We start from the raw sequence: 23,700 nt of genomic DNA, 5'->3' as shown, positions 1-23,700 counted from the left end.
GCTGACAAAGGGATTCCCCCCAAAAAAAACAAAAAAAAACCCTTGGGGCCTTCGAGGCGCAACCCCCGCACAAAAACTACAACTCCCATGAAGCTCCGCGCGCGGCGAGCGCCGCCATCTCCCCTCTCACCCTCCGCTGCAGGGAAGGAGCGGGACGGGCGCGGAAGGGGGCGTGCGGCGCTGCGCTCCCCCCCCTCCCCTCCGTCCCTCCCCTGCCGCCCCGCCCCCCCCGCCGTGTGTCGGTTCCGGGCGCCCGCCGCCATTTAGCGCCCAGACGGCCCCGGGGCAGCTCCGCTCCGCGCCCCGCCGCCTCTCGGCTCGGCTCGGCTCGGGGCTCACCTGCGGCGGCCGGGCGGCTCTGCGCTGAGGGCGGCGGCAGGGCCAGGAGGAGGAGGAGGAGGAGGAGGAGGAGAGCGGGAGGGCTCCGGGCCCGGCTCCGGGCTCGGCTCGGGGCTCCCCGCGAGGCCGCCGCCGTTGTGGGAGCGCGGCCTGGCGCGGGCGGAGGCTGCGGAGCGGCGGGCGGAGGCCGCGGCCGCCATGGGCGCCGCTGCGAGGCGGGGCTGAGCCCCGCGGCTCGGGGGTTTTTGTGGTTTTTTGTTTTTTTTTTTCCACCCTCCCTCACCCCCCTTTTTCCGTCGCCGCCGCTCCCGGTGCCCCATGTCGGCCCCGCTGCCCGGCGCCCCGCCGCACGATGGATGCCGGCGCTGAGCGGGGCCGCACCCCGCCGCCTCCCAGCCCCGCCGTGAGGAGCCCCCGGGGCCCTCCTCCTCCTCCTCTTCCTCCTCCTCTCCCCTCGCAGCTCCCTCGGCGGCGGCCCGGCCCGCCCGCCGCTCGCTGAGCGGCCTCGGCCCCTCTCCCCCTTCCCCCCTTCTCCCCCTTCGTGCCCCCTTCTCGGCCATGTCGGGGGGCGCCGCCGAGAGCGGCCCCCCGGCCCCCCGCTTCCTGGCGCCGCCGCCGCCGCCGCCCAAGAACGGCTCCAGCTCGGACAGCTCCGTCGGGGAGAAGCTGGGAGCCGCCGAGCACGGAGCCCCCGGAGCCGGCGGGGCCGGCGGCGGCGGAGCGGGGAGCGGAGGCCGGAGCGAGGAGTACCGGCGGCGCCGCCACACCATGGACAAGGACAGCCGGGGGGCGGCCGCCACCGAGCACCGCTTCTTCCGCCGGAGCGTCATCTGCGACTCCAACGCCACGGCCTTGGAGCTGCCCAGCCTGCAGCCCGCCGCCCCCTCGGCCCCCGTGTCGGGAGGCAGCGCCGCTCCCTCCGTGTCGCCCCCCGAGTGCGCCGGCCGGACCTCCGGCATCGCCGCCGCCGCCGCCCAGGCCGCCTCGCTGCTGCAGCAGCAGCAGCCGCCGCCCGCCCCGCTCCCCGGGGAAGGACAGTGCCCTCAGGAGCCCCCCGCCGCCAAGGATGCCGCCCCGCTGCTGCCCAAAGAGGAGGAGGACGAGGCCGCCTCGCTGCCCCCCAGCAGCGCCGCCGGCAGCGCCTCGGCTGCCAGCCGCGAGTTCGAGGAGCGGAGGACGCAGCAGGAGGACATCGAGGAGCTGGAGACCAAGGCGGTGGGCATCTCCCCCGACGGCCGCTTCCTCAAGTTCGACATCGAGATCGGAAGAGGCTCTTTCAAGACCGTGTACAAAGGGCTGGATACGGACACCACTGTGGAAGTCGCCTGGTGCGAGCTACAGGTAACGTAAATAAAAATTCGGCATCGCCAAAGCATGCTCCGTCTCCCAGGTGCTCGGCTGCATGCTTGACAACGACAAAAACCATTGATTTTTGAGGTCTGCTTGACTTAGGCGGGGAGCTGCAGATCTCAGCTGAGCCTCTCCAGTGGAAGAAAGGTGGTGCAGCCTTTCCTCAGAGTCTGAATAATTTGTTTAGCTTTTTACCTTCAGAAAAGACATTGCAAGATGTTATAAGAAATATAATTCTATTTTACACCTACAAAATAAAACTGGGAGGATCGTAGAAATACTTGCACATAGCGTCAGGGAAGCAGAAGAAAAATGTGTCTGTTGCAATGTAAAGAAATGTCAACTTGAGCTAGAATTAATTTTTCACAATTTCTTTAGGTGCTTTTCTTAGAAAAATATTAACGTGTAAATTTCACAGATACCTAATGTGCCTGTGGCAGGGGATACTTGTAGGAGGTAACCTTAGGATATACCCAGAGTCATGTAGTTCACCTTTAGTTTTGCAAGTTACTGTTTCATTCTAAGATGTAGGGTTCTTGCTCAATACAGGTACAAGGAGGAAAATAATCATCTCTTTTTTGAAGCTTTGCAAAACCTGAAGTTTAAAGTTTGCAAGTGACTAGTGGATTAAACTGAGTAAGAAACTGTTCTTCTACCAGGTTTCTAGCCAGAGCAGAGCCAGCATTCTGCAGAAGCCCAGCCTGATAATGACAAGAACACCCTTATTTCGTGCGAGTCAGAGCTTGTGTAACTGAGAGGCAGGTTGCTGTGCAACAACCTTAAAAGAAGTGGGAAGAGCTGGAGTACCAGGAACAACTACCTGGTGCAGTATTTGGCTTTCAAAGCCTCAGTGTTAAATTAAAAGGATAGCACTTGTTTTTAGGGTTGCTTCAGTGCAATCTATAGGGAGACTCATGTAATGTGGCCTTAGTATTGTGTGTGTTCTCATGCAATTTAGGGCAGACAAAAGAGCATTGGGTCAAAATCCCAGGATGTTCTGAGGAGGCTCTAAGCAGGTAGCTCAGTGGGGTGAAGTGTGGTACTAGGCCAAAACTTTGTTACCCTCAAAAGCAATTCTGTGTCTGTTCCAGTGAAACAGACAGAATATATTAAAAGATCTCTCAGTTTGTATTGATACTTGCTTTTGGATGATTGCTCAAGCATTTCAGCAGTACCTTGGTTGATTATTATATTATTGCCCTTATTTCCACAGTCAGTGAGTGTAGAATCAACTTCAGTTTTCTTTGAGATCCTTCGGCATGCACTTTTCCTACATGCTAGTTATGTTCTTGCTGTGGCGGTCCTTTGAGCATTAATTTTAAATAAAAAGTGCTGGGCTCTGCTTAAGCTTTTCATATGCAGTTTGACCTGAGAGGAGATTGGTAATCCACCAAACTGATATGACTTTTATTTGAAATCATAATCTTTGCAGTTCTGGAGTTCTGTGACTTTAACCCCTGGGTCTGTTTTCATCTTTACAGTGTACTTTACTGATCAGAAACTAATGTCAGCTTGGCATCAGTCGCTTTCAACTAACACTACCTCTGAAGTGTCCTAGGCATCTTCAGTACTATGCAAGCATTGCCTAAAGAAGCACCTTCTTTGAAGTAACTTAATAAAGAAGTTTGTTCTTAGGGACTGTGTAGCAGAGCTTTCAGCTGATTGAAGAAATGAATAATTTAAGTGACAGTGAGGCTGCAAAAAGCTCGAATGAAAATGTTTCTAGGGGGGAAATATTTGGTGTTTTGCTTGGAGACTAAGTATATTAGAGTATCTTCTGGCTTAAGTTACTTTAAAGGTGGTAGCTTTTCTCTCATAAGGAGAGTGCATACAAAATGCCTCTTTGAAACATGAATACAAGTTTTATAGCTGTTAAAGTGTTTGCCAGAGGAGCTAGACTGTACAGTTAGTAGAATACTTTAAGATAAAGTCCTGTTTTATTGTTTGCATCTAGAAATAAAAGGAGGAACTTGGGAGTTGTTGGTGTGATGGGTACATCCTCTTCTTTTTATCTAGGAAAACTGTAACTGTTGACAGGGTGGTGAAATGCCTTGTGCATGACTTGTATCAAAATAAAATCTAGATTCACAAAAATAGACAAACTTAAATGTCATACTGGCTTTCCAGAATGCCATGGCTCAAGGATGGGTGAGCCTTCAAAGCCTGTTTATTTTATGTTGGAAAAGTGAATTGCTTTCTTTGAATGACTCTTCCACGCTATATTCTAGCAGCCATAACTGACTTGTGCTTATTTTTAATTGCCTTGAAGTATGTTCTTTACCAATAAAGCATCTTTTCTTACCAGTGTTTATGCTAGCGAGCATAGGCATCCGTAGGCATCCCACCTCTCCAGAGCCTTCTACAGTACAACTGCAGTGCTGCCAGGATGAGGCTGCTTGGCAGGATTATGCAGGTTGAGTTGTCCCTCTCTGGGCTTGCCCAAAGTTGATAGAGGTATATCACAGTTCTCTGGAAGTATGTTCTTTTCAGGCTTTTCTACTACACCTTGATTGCTTCTGTTTCTTTAAGTTCTCAGCTGTTTGGTAGGAAGGAGTATGCCAGCTGCTTTCAGTTCAGGGGAATTAGTGTTTAAATATTGGAGCAAAACTTGTAGTAGGAATCTTGTGGATCAAGGACAGCATGGAACAGTTTGTAGTGGTCTCTGGCAGAATGACTTCATAATGATGGACAATGTAACTGGATCTAATTTTTGTGTATGTGTTCTCTAGAGATAAAAGGATAAAACCAGAGAGTGTCAATATCCATCTCCCCAAAAGGAAGTTTGGGTGCTGTTTACCACATGCAGCTCAGGTTCCCAAGTTGATGATTCCCTGGAGTATATTGCTCCATATCCAAAAGCAGGCTTTTCAGTGGCACTCTAATGCCCCTTATGCTTGATGTACTGAACTGTGGTGGAAATAGGAGAGAATGAACTTCTGGGGTTAGCTTTATGGTGCTAGTGCCTTCAGCGTGGGAGGTCCTGGCCAAGGCTTAGTTTTCCTTCATCTGAGGAAGATGGGAAGGCTTGACTTGAAGGAATTAAGTATTTCAAGGTTGCTCATAGATGTCTAATAAAATTCTAAGGAAGGTATGAGTGATAGACAATCCTAGTTTAAATTTAGCTGTCTGTATTAGCAGATTGTAGCTGAACCCAGTTTAAATATTGGATGCAGATATTCAAATGTGAAATACAGCCCTGCATGGAGCAGAGCATGGCGGAGCTGTGAAGAGCTCAGCAGGAACTGCTTAGGGCCAGCGCTCAGCTTCAGTTGCTGCAAGGAAAATTTGAAGGCTCACACTGAATTAACATACTTTTATTCCCATTGTATATGTTCATCTTGGCTCTAGTTATTCTGAGTCAAGTGTGCCTCCTACTGTTGTCATTAGCACATCTCATAAATTTAGTGAAGTAGTGGTTAAGATTCCTGCTTTAATGGTCTTTAAGTAGGCAGAAGCAGGCAAAAGTGCTTATTGCCACTGTTCCCATTTAATTTAAAATCTCTTCCTGTACAATTGTGTTGCTCTTCAGTCTTTAAGAAGTTACACTTCTGAGCAGTGAGCCGCCTTATACCTCTATACAGCTCAGGTAATATGGCTAAAATGTGCTGCCTCTTCCTGTTGTATTATCTGTGTTAAGTAATAGGCTTATGGCAAAGGTGGTAGTCATGTAGCTGACCGTAAAAGTCAAATCTTAGGCGTAATGTGTCATTCTCTGAGTCTCTATTTCAGTTTGAGTCAGTTTTAAACTAAAGGTGGTCACCTAACCTCTGGTTCACAGCAATACAGGCTGGTCCAGTCACTGGCTGGACTGCAAAACCTTGTGCAGAATTACTGCGCTGGGTGCTGTCAATCAAATACTTAACTCTTAAGTATGGGAGGAGAATTGAGCTCTTTTGTGAACTGTGGATTTGTCAGGGATTTGAAGTCTTGCCTTCTTTCATTTGGACAGTGTTTCCTTTTAAAGGAAGCATGATCTAGAAATTGTTCCTAGAATGGTATTTACCTTAGTTGAAAACACTGCTGGTAAACTGCATGTGTAGAACTGCACTGCTTGTCTGGTAAGTGCTGTATCACTCCTGTCCCTTGTATTCATGAACTGGTGCCTGACCAGCCTTCACTTCCTCGAGAGGAAATACATCTTGCTAATGTCTCTGCCATTCCTACTCCGTCATCAGAGCAGCATTAGTCAGGTTGCTGTGCTTAATGCTGGGTGCCTGAGCTGCTGGGGGGAAAAGGAGGCTGAGTGCTGGCTGCTTTAGGCAAGGCAGAGCTGCTGAAGCTAGGCAGTGAGTTTGAAAGGTGAATGGTACAAGGAGTTACGTTGTGCTAGATACACTTTGAAGGGAAGCCAAATGTGAATTTGGTTACCTTTAGTTATGAATCTTCTGGGTAATGAACTAGCGGAGGGTATAAGAAGCACAATTCTGTTGCAGACTGTAAATTACAGATCAAGCATCATGTATGAGATGTCCTGGCTTACCAGTGGGGTTCTCCATAGGCAAGAGCTATGAAAACCAGTTGAGAACAAACATAATTGAATGTGAACCGTGAGATTCTTAGTGCAGTCTGGTAGGAATGATAATGCAGCTGCTCGTTGCCATTTATTACAGGAAGTAGTGAGGTGCTGAATAATATTTCCATATGTCAGATTTTTTTTGACTGTAGCAACATGCAAAAGTTAACTTAAGCTCAAAATACAGGAAGTTGCTTAGATATGAGGTACATCTTCACTTCTAGTGACACTTTAGTTTTAATTCTACCCGTTTTTATTTCTTAGTTACAGCTATACTTAGAAGTGAGTTTTATTTGCGCAGACAATGACGGAATATAGCTTCTGTACTCAGGAGGCTCCACTTGACTGCAGGCTCACCATGAGAAGTATCAGCCTACTGATAGTATAATTCTTAAAAAAAAAAAAAAAATAAATAAATAAAAAAATAAAAAAAATCTTTGCTTTCTCAACTGGTTGAGCTGGGAATGTTTCAGAAGCTGCATGTTTGTCTGACAACCAAAAAAGGTCTTGTATCACATAACTGTGGCATCCTGTAGTCTTTTTTTTTTTTTAAGCTGGTTGCATATTGCTCACTGGCCAGCCTGACTGCAGAGATGCGAGCTGTGATGCACATGTAGCTACATTAAAACAAAATGGAAAATGAGATCAAAACCTCTGTGCAGTGAGAGGAAGCTGAGAAGTGTGAACCTGGAAGTCATCTGACTGTTAACATGCTACTAGGAAACAACTACATTCTGCTTGTGGAGGAATAGTCAACAGCCTGAAATAAATGTGCATTCCTTGATAATTGTAACTGTGCTTTAGTTCTGAATATTTTGTATTTTATGGAACTGTTACTGAAACAGTTCAAACTTGAATCTAATCCAGTATTGTGACTCCTCTTCCTACCCTGTACTTCTAATCAGTGTTTAAAATACTCCAGTGGTCTGTGAGCATAACTGTTCTATGCTTCTGTTGCAGTCATTGTAATGTATCCCGTTCATTACTACTTGTGCTGGATGTGTGATTGTTGTAAATATTCATAAACAAAGGTACATGACAATTCCTGTGAATATCATTGGGGCTTTGCAGGGCTAAGAAGAGAGGAGCTAATAAAGTCCAAACCACTGAAAGCAAAAGCTGTAAAACTATGACACTTTCAGGTTACGCTGGATTTCATTAAGTCTGCACATTTAGAGAGCTTGAAGTCTTCTGCAATCAACTCTAAATTTATTTGCAGCTGTTTTTCCCTGTTGTGGCACAGAACAAGTTACTGGTACTTGCTGCCTTCAGGTCTCAGATTTGAAAACTCCTCCTTTAGCTAAAGAACAAAACCAGCCATATTCCTGAGTGTTTGTGCTGTAATTGATACAATTGACAAGTTGATAAATGACATGGGAAAGGAGCCAGACTAATTACCTGCAGAAATCTAAACAGTGGACAGACTCCTTCAGACTTCACAAAGGTGACCCTGAAAAGAGAGAAGGGAGCTTTAAAGTGCATTCTGGAGCTGCAGCTGTTAGGAGACCTCTACTTAGGAAAATAATCTTACCTCAAAGGGATATCACTTTTAGGGGATGGCTGTGGTTCAATTTATTGCTGGCTGCTTGCGAGACAATAACTACAACCAGCTATGTACCTTCTGAAAAATGCAGTGTTTCTTAGGGAAACGTCATGTTTGTCAGTTCATGTGCGTTGGAGAGCTGTGGAACTAATGCTCTTAAAGGAGATTTGTTTTGGGCTGCTGTGGCTTAAAATAAAAACTTGGCTCTGTAACTAATTTTTTGAGGGCTAAAGGGAAAATATTGGGACCATAATCCATCTTTGAAAGTGGGGAGGGAACCTGCTAAAGCTCCCTGGAGACATCCTGTGTAGGGTCCTTTGAGAGCTGTCTAGCAGAGTAATAAATAAAACAAGCAGTAACAGATCTGGTTGTCTCCATGGATGCAGTGCCTGGTGCAGCGCAGCTTCAGTACTTCTTGGTTAGTAACTTCCCTCAGGGCCACATGTCCTCTTTCTCATTTTGTTGTTTTGTTTCATACCAGCGGCTTGTTAAACAGCACAGCTCCAGCTGTTACCCGGCTTCTCCATGCTGGATGTGACAAAGCCTGTGCTAAGCAGGGGCAGCCGTGATGCTTCCTGTCATGCACATCTTCAGAAACTTTCACATCCTGTAAAGACTAGCAACTTTTCAGAGATTACTAACTATTTCTCCTGAATCACAACTGAGTTGAAATAAAAGCCGAGTACTTTTCTGTTCCGCTCCTCAGGTTCACATTTTTAAGCTTGTCTTGATCAGGAGGACTATAAACTGTTGAAAAAGGGAAATGCAGACATAATGGCTGTAATGTTTGGGCTTTAAGAGGAATAATAAATGCCATGCAAGTTTGCAGCTGGGCATAAGACTTTCTCTTGGCAGAGCATGTGCTTTTTTAATAGCAGATGGTACTGAGTTACTATTCTTGACTCTTAAACTTTAAATAACGATTCCATGGTTTTAACTTGATCATGATGTGCATGTACAATGTCTGGAAGAACATTCCTGCAGTGTATTTAATACACAATTCCTCCTCTAAATAGCAGGATTTATTGTGCTGCTTGAAAATCGAGTTCTTGGAGGAGTTGAGGGCTTTTACCTAATCTGGGGCATCTGAAAGTCTCTTCAAGTAAGGTGTGAAAATTCTTGTCCTAACCAATGAGACTCAACTTACACCAGCACTTGTAAGTGTTGTGTAGGCTGCTTGCAGTCCCCAAGGCTTTCTCCTAAATGCTTTTGAGAACAGTTTAGGTTCTGTACTGAAACTTAAACAGAGTTTGAATGTCTATGGTCAAGATACTACAAGCATCCTCTTTCTACTTTACCTGTAGTTTCCTCAGCATGTTTAGGAATTTCCAAAAAACTTAGAAATGCAATGTGTGGGTTTGGTTGCAAGTTCTAAAAACTTCCCTCTTTTTTTCCTTTGGGAAAGCAGGAGAGGTGATGAGGATTGAATCTGTGGCCTCAGGCAACAGGCACTTGAGGTCAGCTTTGAGAAAGGCAGTTTGCTCACTTCTTATTTTATGGGCGCAACCTACAGGCTACTCCTGAACTCCCAATTTACAAAGGATAAACTGCGTGTTAATAATGTCCTAGGTCGTGTGATGCTCTCACCCTAAAAGGTGTTTCTCACGACAAGATCATCACAGATGTTGTTAAGTATTTTTTTTTCTCTAATAATTCAGAACAAAATGGGATGGAATACAGTGAGCAGAAGCATTCAGATTCATTTTTAAACATACTTCTGAACATCATTTCGGTTGTCATTTTCACCTGGTGATGACACATGCATTACGCGCATCCAGATTGTTCTAAAGCACTTCCAGATTTGCCTGGGTAATTCCCAGCAGCACTGCATTTTACGTTGCCTGAATCACGGGCAATTTAACGTACTTATTTTTTGGCAAAGGAAATTGCAGCTTGGTCAAAATTGTACTTGTGTTGGGGTTTTCTTTGTCTTCCGGATTCAGTTTAAGAATTGCTCACCTAAAGTGATAAGCACTTTTCACAAGAATAATGCCTTCTAAATCCTTCTAAATCACTCAGGCAGAGAAACTTACAACCTTTAGATTTATCACTTTAGGTCTAAGCAGAATCTTTGGGGCTGCTACCTGCATACTTGCTCAGAATGTAGAAATCTTGCAAAAAGCTTGATGCTTGATGGCCATCTGTGCTTTAGACAAAATACCTATGAGTTCTCAAGCGATGTCAGCGACCCTGGACCTGGCTGGGTGTTTTAATGTAGGAACCTTTTTCTTTTTGTACTCGGCGTGCCCAAGAATGTGGCACTGAAATCATCCGGTCTATGATTTGTCATAGTGTGAGCAGCAATTCTCTGAAGTTACCTGTTTGCAGGACGAGATCGGCATGGTGGTTTTCAAGTCTTCTCATTTCTGCAGTGGTTGGCAGGGTTCCTCCAAGCATGTTACCAGTAAGATTTAAATCAAAGGGGAGACTTTGACAACTGATAACTTGTGATGTGGATGCTGTGTTTCGAGCCATATTCCAGAATGCTTTGGATCCTGTCACCTTTGTTAATAAGAGGTCGTGGATAGAAGCTTTTGATGGCCACCTACCGCACTGTGTTTTTTTATTTTTTTTGTAGGACAGCAGATGGTATGGAAAACAAGCTTTGTTAGACTCCTTATACAATCTTAGTGGTTTCTGTTTAGTTCTCCCAGATCATCTATTTTATCTGCATGGTTTCAGTCATTCCTAACTTCGTGGCATCAGTGGCTGGAGATGGTGGGTTCTGATAGCAGATTTGGGGGCTAGCGAGAGAAAGCAAGCAAATACAGATGGAAAAAAAAAACACAACACCCTCATTTAAGTGACTGCGGGTTATTACCACCATTTAGAAGAACATGAAAAGAATAAGAACTCTGCTCTCCATGTAAATAGGGTGGATTTGAAACAACTGTGTAGGGCTTGGCTAAATAGAAGATGGTACAAAGCAATACCAACAATTATGTATGTTTTATCTGGTTTTGGCTGGTCGATAAGAGTCTCATGATGGCTTATGTCCGTCCAACTGGTGGTGTTACCCAGTTTCCTTGGACGTTTTCCTCCGAGTAACCATGTGATGTGTTTCTGCTTTGCTGACTGTTGCTGGCAAATTTATGACCCCAGTATGAATTCCTTTGCCTGCTATGAGAACAGCTTCTATCCTGGCGAAGACTAATGACACACAAACAATAACCCACGAATATTGCTATTAAGAGCTTCAGCCATCCAGGCTGATTATCTTAAGGATCTGCAAATCTGTATACACTTATGTAATACGCATCTGTTAATGGCAATTTCTGAACTGTGAGCAGGTTTTGCTGAAATGCTGCAAAATGTTATGTCTGTTTCTCAAATCTGCTTCTTTATCTTATTCTTACAGTTATTTTCCAACACGAAACTATTTTTGGTTTGCATCTTTCATTATTCAGCTGCTTGCACTGTACTTTCATTCAGGAAATGTAAGTTGTGTATCTATATAAAAATGCAAGGCGATAACTTGGTGTGCTCCATTATTCTATAGCCGATAAGGACTCCGAGCTTTTGGGTATTCCCTAACGAAAAGTTACGGTAGGTGAGAGACTATATTTGAATTGGAGGGTTCTTAGAAAGCAGTCGGTTCAGACAAGGATCTTAGGGTAAGAAAGGCTGTCTGAAAAGATTGAGTTATTGTTATGTTGTCATCTCTGGACGTAGTGTGTAGGATGTCCTGTGAGGGCATGGTTTTTATTTGTGTTTATCTTGCTTTAAGGTTAGCGTGTTGTTAGGTTTGCTAGGAACAGTGTGCTGAAAATGGAGAACCTGCAAAAATGTCTGGTAGGAGAAGACTTTAAGTTCACTGTTAGCATGTTTCTTCTGTGGTTTTCTCTACTTCCTTTGCAAGCAGCTTGAGCTTTTGTCTGCAGATAAGCAGCTGAAAAGCAGAAATGCAGGTTGTCAGCACATGGGGAAAAAAAATCTCACGTGGTACTTGAATTTGATTTTTGTTGCCTCTTGATGGCAACTGTGAGCCAGTTCAGGTGATGGTAGGGTTTCTTTTGCAGTTCTCATTACCCAAGCTTTAACGTATCTGAGAGGTTCAGTATTTACTCATGGGACCAAAAAAGGGACAGGGGAAGAGAAGAAGCTCTGGGTTGCTGCTGAAGGCTTAAATACTGTAGTATATTAATAGATTGTGTGTGGTCTATATCTGAAGATCTGCCTAAAAATAACTGCCTTTAATAGGTATTCTTCTAGGAAAATATGTATTTGTCTCTTTTGTGGCCCTTTTGCATGCTTGAACGTTCAGCACTTCTCGGGGTAGTGGCAACTAAATGAAATTGTGAGGAAGAAATCTGAGGGGGAAGAAGAAGGAATTTCAGCCTGCAGTTGCAGTCATTTTGTGCTTGCAGAAAGGGAAAAGATCCCAGGGAATTCTGGTTTGAGTTACATTCGTGGCTGAAGTAAATTTCATGTACAGAACGAATAATTAGTGAACATCTGGTTGTTGATGGACTACATCTTTTCTGTCTGTATAAGAGAGGAAATCTTTCCAGTTGCTTTCTGGTATAATTCAGGTATTTCAGAATGTCCAAGTACTTTGTCTCTATTATCCGGGTATGAGTAATGAAAACTATCATGTCCAAAATTAACTTCTCGATTTATGGAGGCAATACGCCTGTAACCAAAACTTCCTGTAGTCAGGTTGTGCTAATGCAGCTCTGTCACACGCTTTTCACTTCTACTTTCATTTTGTTGACGGACTGGTCATTTTCCCTATAGTTGGTGTCCTTGGAGTTTTTAGGGTGTTTGTATGGATGCATCGTATGGGATATAGGGTTTGTGGAAGTGTGCATATATGGTAAGGGTAAAAAAAAAAAAAAAAAAAAAAAAAGCATAATGCAGCACAAATTGCAGCATATCAATTAAACTGGACAGGACTAAGTGGACCAATTAGGTGGACATGTATTTGTAAATGCATGTGATAGTGTTTCTATTTCAAAAGTGTATCTATTTCAAATGAGAAAGATAGCCAGTTTTCTTGCATGTATTTTGCAACTAGGATCCAAAAATGTTTCTCTTCTCACCCAGTAAGAAGTATTACTTCTCAAATTTGTGTAAATCTCAGAAAATTAGGTGGAATTGAACCGTGATTCATTGGTGTTGGAGGTGCTTAAATCTATCATTACGGTTGACTTATGTGGTTTCTCCTGCAGAACTCTGAGAATTGACGAGGCTTTTGCAAGATAGGTGGGGTATAGCAAAAACGTTTGTTTCTTGGGTTGTGTGTGGAATGAGTTGTAAAGCTTTAGGACTATACAAGTTTAAAAGGGTGAATTAATTCTGAAAATTGCCATTGCTCTGAATGGCTAGTTCATGAAAGTAGTCTTAATGTAGTACTTTGTGGATTTATTTTGCCAAAATACCTCCTTTTGTGTTATTAAATTAATAACACTTTAATAAGTCACCTAATTTCAACATGCCTCGGTTTCTCAGTCCTTTAGAGACTTACGAATTAAGTATCTGTGTTAATTGCATGAGCATGTAAAGTCATTTTATACATGTATTGAGACTGAGCTATATAATGGCAGCAGCCAGTACGGATGAACATTTTGTTGCTCTTTGCTTTTTTAGTATTTTCTAATACATTATGCTCCTGCAGATTTCGTCTCCAAGGTAAAAAATGTGATCAGAGTTTTGATGTTTGAAGGCCATTTTTGGATTTGGAGAGATCTATCCCAAATACAGCACCTGTGGCTTGGCTAGTGGTGAATAACTAGCTGTTCCAGAAGGCTTTCTGGATCTGTCTGCTAAGGTCTGTAGATGAAGAGCTGTAAAGTATTAACATGAACATGAGTGGGGAAAAAAGTGCAGTTTTGTATTGCAGCAGCAAGCGTAGAGATGTGGGAAAGCTGCTAATGTTACCAACATAATAAAGTGTTGCTGTTGGATAAAGCCACGCTGTGAAATCCCATTGTTTGTCTTTTTTTTCAGAGAAAGCAAAGCAGTCTTAGTTTTTAGACCATGGTGGTAGTGTTTTGAATTTTAGATTGCTGATAAACGGGTCCACAAGAATCTGTAAGAGCTCTGATAGCCCTGTTTTAATGTGTGAACGTTAACACAAGTGAAACGGTAATTTTCAGAAATGGTGAAGTAAAGAAATGGTCCAGTTCTATGAAAAAAAAAAAAAAGCTCAGGCGGATTCAGATTAGGAAGAGGTAAACAAAGGGAGTGTGCCAGAATCCACCCTAACACAGATCCTCGTACTTTCAACATCAGCAGAATAGCGCCCCAAAGTCTTTTTGTGGTAGACATTATTCGACGATTATCACGGGTTGCTGGTTGGCGTACTGAATGGTTTAGCTGAAGGTTTGCTTCGCTCGAGTTCTTTGGCGGTTTGACCTCTGTCAAAGAACAGTTGTGGCTTCTACTGTGGCAGCTTATAAGACAGTTCTGAATTCCCAAGTTATGCTCGCGTTCTGTGATTTTGCTCTTGTATCACATCCAAGGGTATATGTTGCTCAACTTCTCATCTTGGTGACTTTTTGCAACAAACCACATGGCCTGGGTAAACTTGTAAAATGTGAAGGGGCGTAACTGCGATATAAAATCACTGATAATTACTGCCTAATGACTCAACTGGTAGACATGAACTAGGTAGGTTTGGGTGGGTGCCGTTAAAAACTGCAGGCTGCAAGCATGGTGATGTTTTAAGTATATTTTGTCACTTAAGGAGCATGAAATCTGAGGAAGTTGGCATTGGAATTTCGAATGGAAAGAATGAGTTGACGATGTACAAAAGTATTTTCCACTTTCCCTCTGACTTCTTTCCTTATCTTCTCTGGCAATAACGCGCACGGAAACGGCATCTTTTTTTTCTGGTTCCTGCGTGTGGGAATGGTAATTGTTCTTGCTGCTTACCTGTTCAGGAAGTATTCTCATTGCTCCCCACCACTCCTCTGCCCTCCAAACAAAACACTGTGTCGGTCATTGCCAATGACACTTTGCTTTATTTCCTAGCTTCGGCCTTCCTGTGTTGTCCTGTGGTCTCTGGACACTGTCTGGCAAAACACAGATTTTTTTTTCCTTCCTTTCCACTCCAGGATGAAGTGGATTTTGTACCTCTGCCTGAGTTTGGGCTGCCATATGTAAAAGAGTGATGAGCAGAGTTAAAAACTTGCATTTCAATTTTATCTCCCGGAGCTGCCTTCTTCCAAACAGATTTTTCCAGCTGGTAAATCGGTCTTATGGAAATGTGCTTACAGTTCTCTTGGGAATCTGTCTTTTACTCTTGCCTTCTCCCTTCCCCCTCCTCCAGCCAAATCTCTTTCTAGGAAGGGGGGGGGAACCCATGGACTAGCATGAGCTTCAGCTGGATAGGGTGTCTCATTTCAGATACACTTTCTGCTGCTTCTCAGATGACCAAAACATAAGTGACAGCTGAGTTGTCTGTTTGTGCCGTGGGTCAAGGGCAGTCCAGCTCAGCAGTTTCCCTTTCCTCTTCCCTGAGTTTTGTTTGGAAGCGGTCGTGATTTGCTGTTCTATATAGTCATCCTCTTGTCATGAAGACCAGATGGAAATACGTCAGTTGTTTCATGTATAAATACTCCATCCAACAGCTGTGAGTTTATCAGGAGTCACTGGGATCACAAGCTGGTGACCAAATTGTTAGTTTAGAGGGCTGAAAGCATTACTCCAACTTGAAGTAAATAAAGCTGTACTACGAATCTCTTAGGAACGATCTTAGCACTAGACTCATGGAAAGAAGAAGAAATGAAGTTGGAGCATTTAAGTTTGAATTTCTTTTTCAGGTGAAGCTTTATTATTTTATTTTTTTTCCTAGAGTATAAGCAAATCTTACACTGATGGCGATGGTTCAGCCACTGTTGCTGGGTTTTACTGGTGCTATTCCTGAAAGGATTGTTCTGAAACCTTCTAATTGCCTCCTTTCCTTTTGTAGTTTTATTAGGTAAAAACATTTATGCAGACCTCTGGCCAGTGATCTGGATTTCTAGTGGAAAAACCTGAGATCCTTGTTGTGATCCCAGCTAACGATGAATCAAGAGTAACAAGGTTGATAATAAATCTACTTGATGCTGATAATTAAGGGGGTTAACTTTGCAGATTGCAGAGGGTTTTGCTGCTATCCATGTGTAAATGAGCCTTGATTTATTCCAATAATATTGAGAAAGGGGAGATGGAAGTCTGCCAATGGCCATTGGCTATGTGTTTGCAAAATGCAATGTGTTGCATGGGCTACTGAGCATAATGTGAAACAAAGTGCCATAAAAAACTTGAGTGCTAAGTACATGACTGAAAAAAACACTTTAATGGGAGAATGGGCATGGCCATTAACTTAGAATAGCTTCTCTGCAGCAAATTTCTGTAAAGTGAGATCTTAGTTCTTGACTAATGAGTACTGCAGTGTATAGGAAGGAAGCGGAATTAGAAATAAAACAAAAACTTGCAATAACTACAGACTTCTGCTAAAAGCATGGAAACCGGCCATGTATTGGTTGAACTACCTGCTGCTCAGACCTTTCAGAGGGGTTGCGCTCCTTGCTTTAAAAAGCTTTCAGTTTCCAAGGGGTATTTAAGGCATTCTGAATGTCCATGGTTAACCCTTTTGTAAAATGGAACAATAAATGTGAGCTTCTAGACTTCACAGGCCACAAACAAAACACCAACAAAACCTACCCAAAGACAACCAACCCAAACCTCAACCCTTGTCTGGTTGAGCTGTTTTGTCTACACAGATCTGGCTTTTTCTTGCATTCATGTTGTGTTTTTAGAAACGGTTTTCTCACGGCTCGTAGAGCTCCCTAATGCAGTGTCTGTGGGATAGAAGCCCTTGCAGCCAGTATGAAACAGATGATTTGCAGCTCGAGAGGTTTGGGAGATCTAACAGGAGCTAAGGAGGCTGAAGCTGTTCTAGACTCCTTCAATGAGAATTTTCTGGCCTTTGAATTGCAGCTGTCCTTCAGCAAAAACGTCTGTTTGAATCTTCATGGCTTGTCTAGATGGTGGAAACAGCGTGCTTTTCTCTGTTATATGGATGGTGTGTATGGGTATGCTAGAAGATGGATATATTTAAACAAGTCTGCAACTTCCTTGCTTCAGAATCTCGACGGACTTCAGTTCTCACTGTTCCCTGACTTTTTAGAAATGGCTAAGTTGTCTGCAATGTCACGTTCTGATAAATGTCTGTTTTTTCAGCCATATAACGGTGTGACCTCTTGCTCTGGTATCAGAGCGCAAGCCGGCCTTTGACTGGAGTCTCATCTGAACAGCCATCTTCTAGTTCAGTGTCAGGTTTTCAGTTTGAGAGTCTGGGACTCATCAGTGCGTGCTCTTGGAAGCAGCAAGGATAGCTGTTGCCTCTCTGTCTTCTCTGGGTCTTGAACAGAAGCTGCAACAGAGGAGTAGTTCGGGGGAGTTCTTGAGATGGAGCGGCATGAGGAGACGTGGTTCATACTTGTGCAGCTCCTCTGGACCTTGCTGGCAAACCTCCCACCACAATGATTTAGTGTTTGAATGTTCAGAGCAGGACTTGGTGACAAGTGTTAAAATGATGGTCCAAATGGTTATTAAGCTGTATATAGTTGAAACTCTTTGCCTTACCATTAGGCATTGCTTGCATAGTCTGCAAGCTGCTATCTTTTGCTGCTTCTAAAAGTATGAAAATGGGTTTGCTTGGCTTTCATGATGGGCTGGATTCCTTCAGTAGAGCCTCTGATCTTAGTGTAAGGACAACATGCATCTCTTTCCAGATGAGCTCTATCCTCTTCAATCATTAGAAATACTACTGCAATATTTTTTCTAATGCCATAAAACTGTTTGGTTTGAACCCAGGCTGCCATGCAATGAAAAGGGTCTCTGTGTGAGAGCCCAGAACTGAGAAATCAGTTGAGTATGCTTGCTGTAATGCTCTCAGTTAGTGCACTGCGTGTGATGCATGTGCTTAACGTGAATGTCAATCAGGTCTTTTTTCCTCTGACAGCATGAATACAGGTCTCTCATCCAGTGTTAGAAGCTGCTTTTTGAACTCCCTCCTTACTGCACTTTTTGGACTGTACAGTCAAGCAGATTGAGAAGTCAGCTCTGCAGCACAAATACATAACTTTCCAGCTGACTTTGGAAGAAACGCGTTGCTAATGCTCTGTATTTACATAATGGTCATCTCCTGTTCAATTTTTTACCAGCACACGTGGGACTAATACATCAGGTAGCACCACTTGATTCCTGTCATAAGATCCTGCTTTGTTTCCCAACTGGCATGCCTCAACCACTTGGGCTGTAGGATTTCAAGCTGAGTGTCTGTTTCAAGCTTGTTTCAGAAGCTTCAGCCAAGGTGGTGCAGGTGCTTCAGAGAAGTGCTTACTCTGTTGCATCCAGTGCCTTCTTGAGCTTTTGCACTTCAGAGTTGTCAAGCGGGGACCGAAAAGCAGCGTTGAGACAGGTGAGCTGCCTTTGTTCTGAGGAAGTATTTCCAAATAAATATTCTTGAGAATATTGCTTCAAAATAGAAGGCGTTTTTGATATGAGACTTATCTGGAACCTGTTATCTTTTTAAACTCCAAGTCTTGATCCATGTTACAGTCTACCAGTGGTATGTGCTAGTGTCTCTGATGCCATCTGAAGGAGTTTGTTCCGCATCTATTTGTAAATCATAAAGCCAATGCACGTGGCGTAATTATTTTTATATAGCACGCACAAGCCAAGCTCAGCATGGGAAATACAAGGTAGGCTGTATGATATAATTCAGTTCCCGTGTTTCTGTTGCAGATGTTTAAGCTATTAAAGTTTGATATCCTCAGGAAAGGCATACTCCATCAGCGCATAAGTTCCTCTGAGGAATAAGGATTGAAGTTTCCAAGTAGAAAATCTTCTGTGGAACAGCAGCCTCTATTTCTGCAGAAGCAGCAGTCTTTGCAGCTTAGTTCCAGTGATGGAGAGCTAGCTGTGGGCCTGGCATGTTGTAGATGGTCTGATGCAAACATCTGTGAAAATACACTGCTCAAATAGCTTTAATTATAGGAAATACAGATCTTGCAAAGTAATTTTTATTTTAAAAGCAAATGCTCTTGTTAAAATCCATCTGCTTTCCCACAAGCCTGAGAGAAAGATGTTTCTGGATAATATGTTTTTACTGCATTTGGCAATTAGATTCTTTATCCTTTCAATCCAATATATTTTGTAAAATACAGGAGTTCATATGTTTGCAGTTTGGCCTTTTAAATACCTTTTGGATTTTTCACGTCAAACTGGACTAGATAATTCAGGGTTTAAGTCAAGCAGGGCTGCCAGTGAGCACTGTTGCTATACAGGCTGCAGGGTTGTAGAGATGTTTTGATTTTTGTGTAACGCGAGTTGTCATGATTGCGCAGAGGAAAAATAGTCGGAAAGAAATGCATGTAAATGAAACAAGTGCGAGAAATCTAAACAGGCTAAACATAGCTACAACTGGAGTAGTACTTGCCTACTTTTAGTTTTGTTCTAGTGTTTAGAATCTAGCACGCTGTATGGAAATGCTTTTTTAATTAGCTCAGTGTCAGGTCTGTGCTGTGTCTCATGCTGTGTGCCCCTTCTGGGAAGCAGGAACTTGAAGGTGCTTTGGGAGGAAGGGTTGGCAGGAGCTTGCAGTAGGAAGAGGCAGTTATCCCCTGCATTAGCTGGAAATTGGTCCTTTCCATCTCTTACCTCATTCTGGATGCTTGCAGCCATTGTCTCTGCTACCGTCCTAAGGTTTCACCCTGCTCTTACAATACCATCTTGTTCCACTGTTTATTTTTTGGAAAAACGTGAATTTTGGAGAAAAGTGTCCAATTTTTACAAAGGTGATTTTACAAAAGTGATCACTGCCAGTAGATTTCTCGTGAAGCCCTTATTTAGGTGTAAGCGTTGTGAAATCAAGTGAGATAAGAGCTCATAGTGGCACGGAAATTTCATCTTCTACCTTACAGCCTTACGTGTGTGACTAATTCCGAACTGGAGTCGTTTGGACTGAGTCAGCATTTTAGTTGAAAGTGCTCGGGCTATCTTGGTTTGCTTTGCACTGTATGTTAATTTGCTGTGCGGATGGAGATCCAAACGATTGGTTATGCAGATCCTCAGCTGCAGATAACGCGGGCACTGGGTCTGTCTGAGAAAGCATGCTTTAAAATGACAAGTCACAAGAAAGTTTGAGAGGTTCAATATGTGTTGGAAGCACAGAAGAGATTAAAATAGCATCAAAAAACTAGCAGCCTCTGTAGCCAAAGTGCTCAGGGCAAGAGCAAGCAGGGGTGGAACTGCAGCCCTTTGTTTGCAGTGGAGTCTGGATTTTATTACTTGCAAAGTGAAATCACAAGGGGGAATGTCTGTTTCTGGTGGACAGAGATGTTGCAACTGATTCTGAAGAAGCCTGTTCATAAATTTTTCAGCCTGCTAACAACTTTGAAGGTAGGACTGTAACTCTTGACTGTGATTAATCTGTCCAAGTCCTGCTTACTGGGCAGCCTCTTGGTCTTGTTCTTCTTTCACAATTACGGGCTGTTAAGTATTGATGCTGGTGTGGTTACCATAAATTTCGAGTTTTAAAACTTGCTACTCTGTACTCTAATATTGTTGTTGGCTATTGAAGTCTATTTCCCATATTTCTGAGGTGCTGCTGCAGCAGGTGCTTGTGCCTGGCCCTTGTTTTTTGGTAATGAGAGAAAACTAGAAGCAGATACTTTCCTTTCCTCTATGCCCCTCCTGGAAGGATCCAGTTTTGTGGCCCAAGCTCTAAGTAATTAGTATTAATTAGGATGAAGTGTTCTGCAGTGCACTGAGATGTGAAGCTCTAAGCACAGAAGTGCTGTGGTGGCAAGGAGACAGTTGTCATCTCAAGAACTTCCTGGTCTTTTGAGGAGGTAAAACTATGATGCTTCCACTTTTGATCCCCTAGCAAAAGCAGTCTTAAAATTGGATCCCCGAGGGACTGTTTCACACAGCTGTCCATCGGAAGCACTAAGGTCTCTATTTGGATCAGAGCCATCCTGGGCAGAAGTTTTTATATTGTCATGGCATCTCATGGAAGAAAAAATACAAACCTACCTGAAATTGCTTCAGAAAGAATCGGTGAGGTTCTCATTAATACCTCTAGATATTAAGCATTCAAACACCAGCAGTTTTGATTAGAAACTTCATCTTGCCATTTGGGTCATTTCTGAGTTAATTGAACATGTGGGAATGGCAACAGGACCTGATTCTGGGGCGCTCCTGGACTGTTGCGTATGTGGATTTCTTCTTTTACTCACATCCCATTGCCCAGTAGTTGGACAGAAGGCTTTTATTCTGGTAATTAATATAGCTGCTCTGTAAGATACCTATCCTGAGATCCATCCAGATCCTGTTTCTGCATGTGATAAAAAATGTTCCTGGGTAGCCTTGGTTGTCTCAAGAGTGGGGAAGGATAACCCTTTCTAGCAAGAGTAAGCCCATGTACTTGATGAAGTAGTAACTGCTAGACTTGAGACTAAAACCGTCTCTGAGTGTCTAGTGTCTCCATGACACTCTGTAGCTTCATTAAAATTGCCTTCCTGGGATGCTGCAAGGGGTGGTGAAATAGAGCAAGGAATTTAATTTAAACAGAAATACGGGATGCCTCAAATCCACTTAACTTCTCTTACCCACAGAAATGTAGTTACTGCCACTGGAGCAAGGGATGCAGTACCAGAACACTTGTGCAGCTTTTCTGACAAACCACTTCTATTTGAATTCCTACTTCTGTGGCTTCTTGTGTATGCAGACTTGCTGAACACAGGAATGTCTTTTAGATGGAGCCATGGTGCTAAAAATGTTTCCAGATAACTTTCTGGCTAAGGGAACCTTTTCAGTGTTAACGTTGTTAATACTTTGGTGCAGGATGTGCAGAACATCAGATATTTCAGTGTACAGAAAGAGTAAAGCTTTAACTCTTTGGGGGATGATGCTCTTCAGTTCACAACCACAAGTAATGTGGAAGTGCAGGTAGACTTCACACTTCAGTGTGACAAAAGAGGAGGTACGTTGAAAACAAGGAAACATTTTTACAGGTTCTGATGATGTATTTAAGGTAGACCCTTTGGACCACAATATCCACAGATCTCACGGTTTTACTTTGACATTTGTTCAGTGTTGCTGTTCAAACAATTGAAATAATGACACCAGACCAAGGACAGTATTTAACTAAAGCACAATATAATGACGGACTTTCTGCATAAGCTGTAAAAATTTGAATAGCTGATTCATACATTAGGTTGTGGTGAGTATCTGAGGTCTTTTAGGTCATGTTTGACCTTCTAGCAATGCAGGATGTTCCCAGTAGCGTTCTTCAGAGAAAGCCTTAGTCAATACAGAATAGCCCTGCCCATGGTGGCAGTACCATATATATTCTCCAAACGCTAAGTAGAATTCAGAATATTCATCCTAAACTTCCTCTAGTGTTTTTCCCTAGCTGCCTGCCTTGAATCACCTGGGAGATTACTCTGTTGATAATCTTTCCTCTCAACTCTTACAATACCACATTTTAGTTGTTGAAACCTTTTCCTGGAGGTTAATCCAACTCTCTAAGTATTTTTCAACTTATTTTAGTCCTTGATTTATCATTCTGCAAAGTCACTGTGTTTATGTATTGCATCTTGAGTTGCTTTATAGCATACAAGCTGACTGCTCTGTCCAGCTACATTTCAATTACATTGTTTTCTTTTGTATTTTAACTCATTATAAAGTTATTCAGAGGTGCACTGTGAAGCCAGCTATGCTTCTGGATACTTAGTATGCTTGACTCCACCACTATTTGTAGTTTTTCTTCCTACTGCTTTCCCACTGTTAAACTTTTGTGTGTTTTCTGTCTCTTGGCTCAACGTCGCTCATTTTCCTTCCTCTATGAAAGGTGATGTGGATATTTGTAAATTTATATTTGATATGTTTACATTTATTTTTGATATTGATTATCACTTGTAAACACAGGTGTCTCATGTATATGGTATCATCACAAGAGTCTAGCAAAGATGTGAGTGATGGAAGAACGTGATTTCCTAAGCCTTCCTGCTAGGTATCCCTGGAAGAGTTACTACTGCTTTCTGCTTTCTTTCATGAGAGGAAGGTGTGCATTAAGTTAGATCATAGGAAGATGACATTATTGTTGTATTTTTATTATTTTTATTGAAAGATAATGCTCCTCAAGTTCGTTTTAGGACTTTGATATTTGTGGCATGTTAACACTAATACTAGCACGTAAGCAACTTCTTTCTAAGACCTCATCTGGAATGCAAATTTTGGTCACCTCATAAAACTCTCTGTTGGTAAATGGTGGAATTCTTTTACCTTTCCCTACACGAGATCCCTTTATGATTTCATCCCCCTTACTTGGGGGGGAAGTTGTGATGAACCTGGGAGGAACACTGAAAGAGAGATCTAATACTGAATGAAAGATCTGTCATGGAGTTTTCTGTCTATTATGTAAGGATTTTCTGCTGACTGCCAGTACTTGGCCTATACCTCATGTGTCATCCTGGTATGTCAAAACTGATAATCCCCAGTTTTGTAAAGTATTTGAAGTACTCGTTTTGGATGTGTTTGCAGAAGAAGCAGCAAAGCTAGGAAGATATAATTAGGCTGCATATGCAGGGTATGTACCTACATTGTATATAAACTTGAAGCTAATGTGTGTTGTTGGCTGATGTGAGTTAATTTTACGACTGGAAGAACATGGGCAGGCCCGTAGGGAAAACTTCAATGCTTGAGCCAGGTTAAGTTTGTCACTTCTGGTTTTATGCTGGGATTTCTGTAAGGGAACTAGTCAGTGGCATGGGACTGTTACTAGTTTGTGTGCATGTCCATCTTTGCTGATCTTCTGTAGTTTTAAGTATGGCTTATAAATCTTGGGAGCCATCTTTGCACTTCTGTATCATTTCCAACCAGTGTATCAGTGCAGCTTGGCACCATACAGAAAAATGGAAATTGGAGATAGAGAACTCTTCTCATTGTCCACTAG

General features: G+C 43.0%; 1 protein-coding gene across 11 annotated transcripts in view; it reads left to right on the top strand.

Annotated features, from left to right (window-relative positions):
* Positions 1-239: 239 nt before the first annotated feature.
* WNK1 (WNK lysine deficient protein kinase 1) overlaps positions 240-23,700 on the top strand; it is a 106,053-nt gene continuing 82,592 nt past the window's right edge. For 4 of the 11 annotated variants that reach the window (XM_068661174.1, XM_068661145.1, XM_068661156.1 and 1 more), the window contains exon 1: positions 241-1,680. In XM_068661174.1, coding sequence (XP_068517275.1) covers positions 898-1,680 — 783 coding nt within the window. In that variant the 5' untranslated portion in view covers positions 241-897. Of the gene's footprint in view, positions 1,681-23,700 lie in introns of all 11 variants that reach the window. The other 7 variants (XM_068661200.1, XM_068661207.1, XM_068661183.1 and 4 more) reach the window with 4 other exon arrangements.

Source organism: Anas acuta, chromosome 1 (assembly GCF_963932015.1).
Source record: "Anas acuta chromosome 1, bAnaAcu1.1, whole genome shotgun sequence".
Lineage (NCBI taxonomy): Eukaryota > Metazoa > Chordata > Aves > Anseriformes > Anatidae > Anas > Anas acuta.
This window is presented reverse-complemented; position numbering and strand designations above follow the sequence as displayed.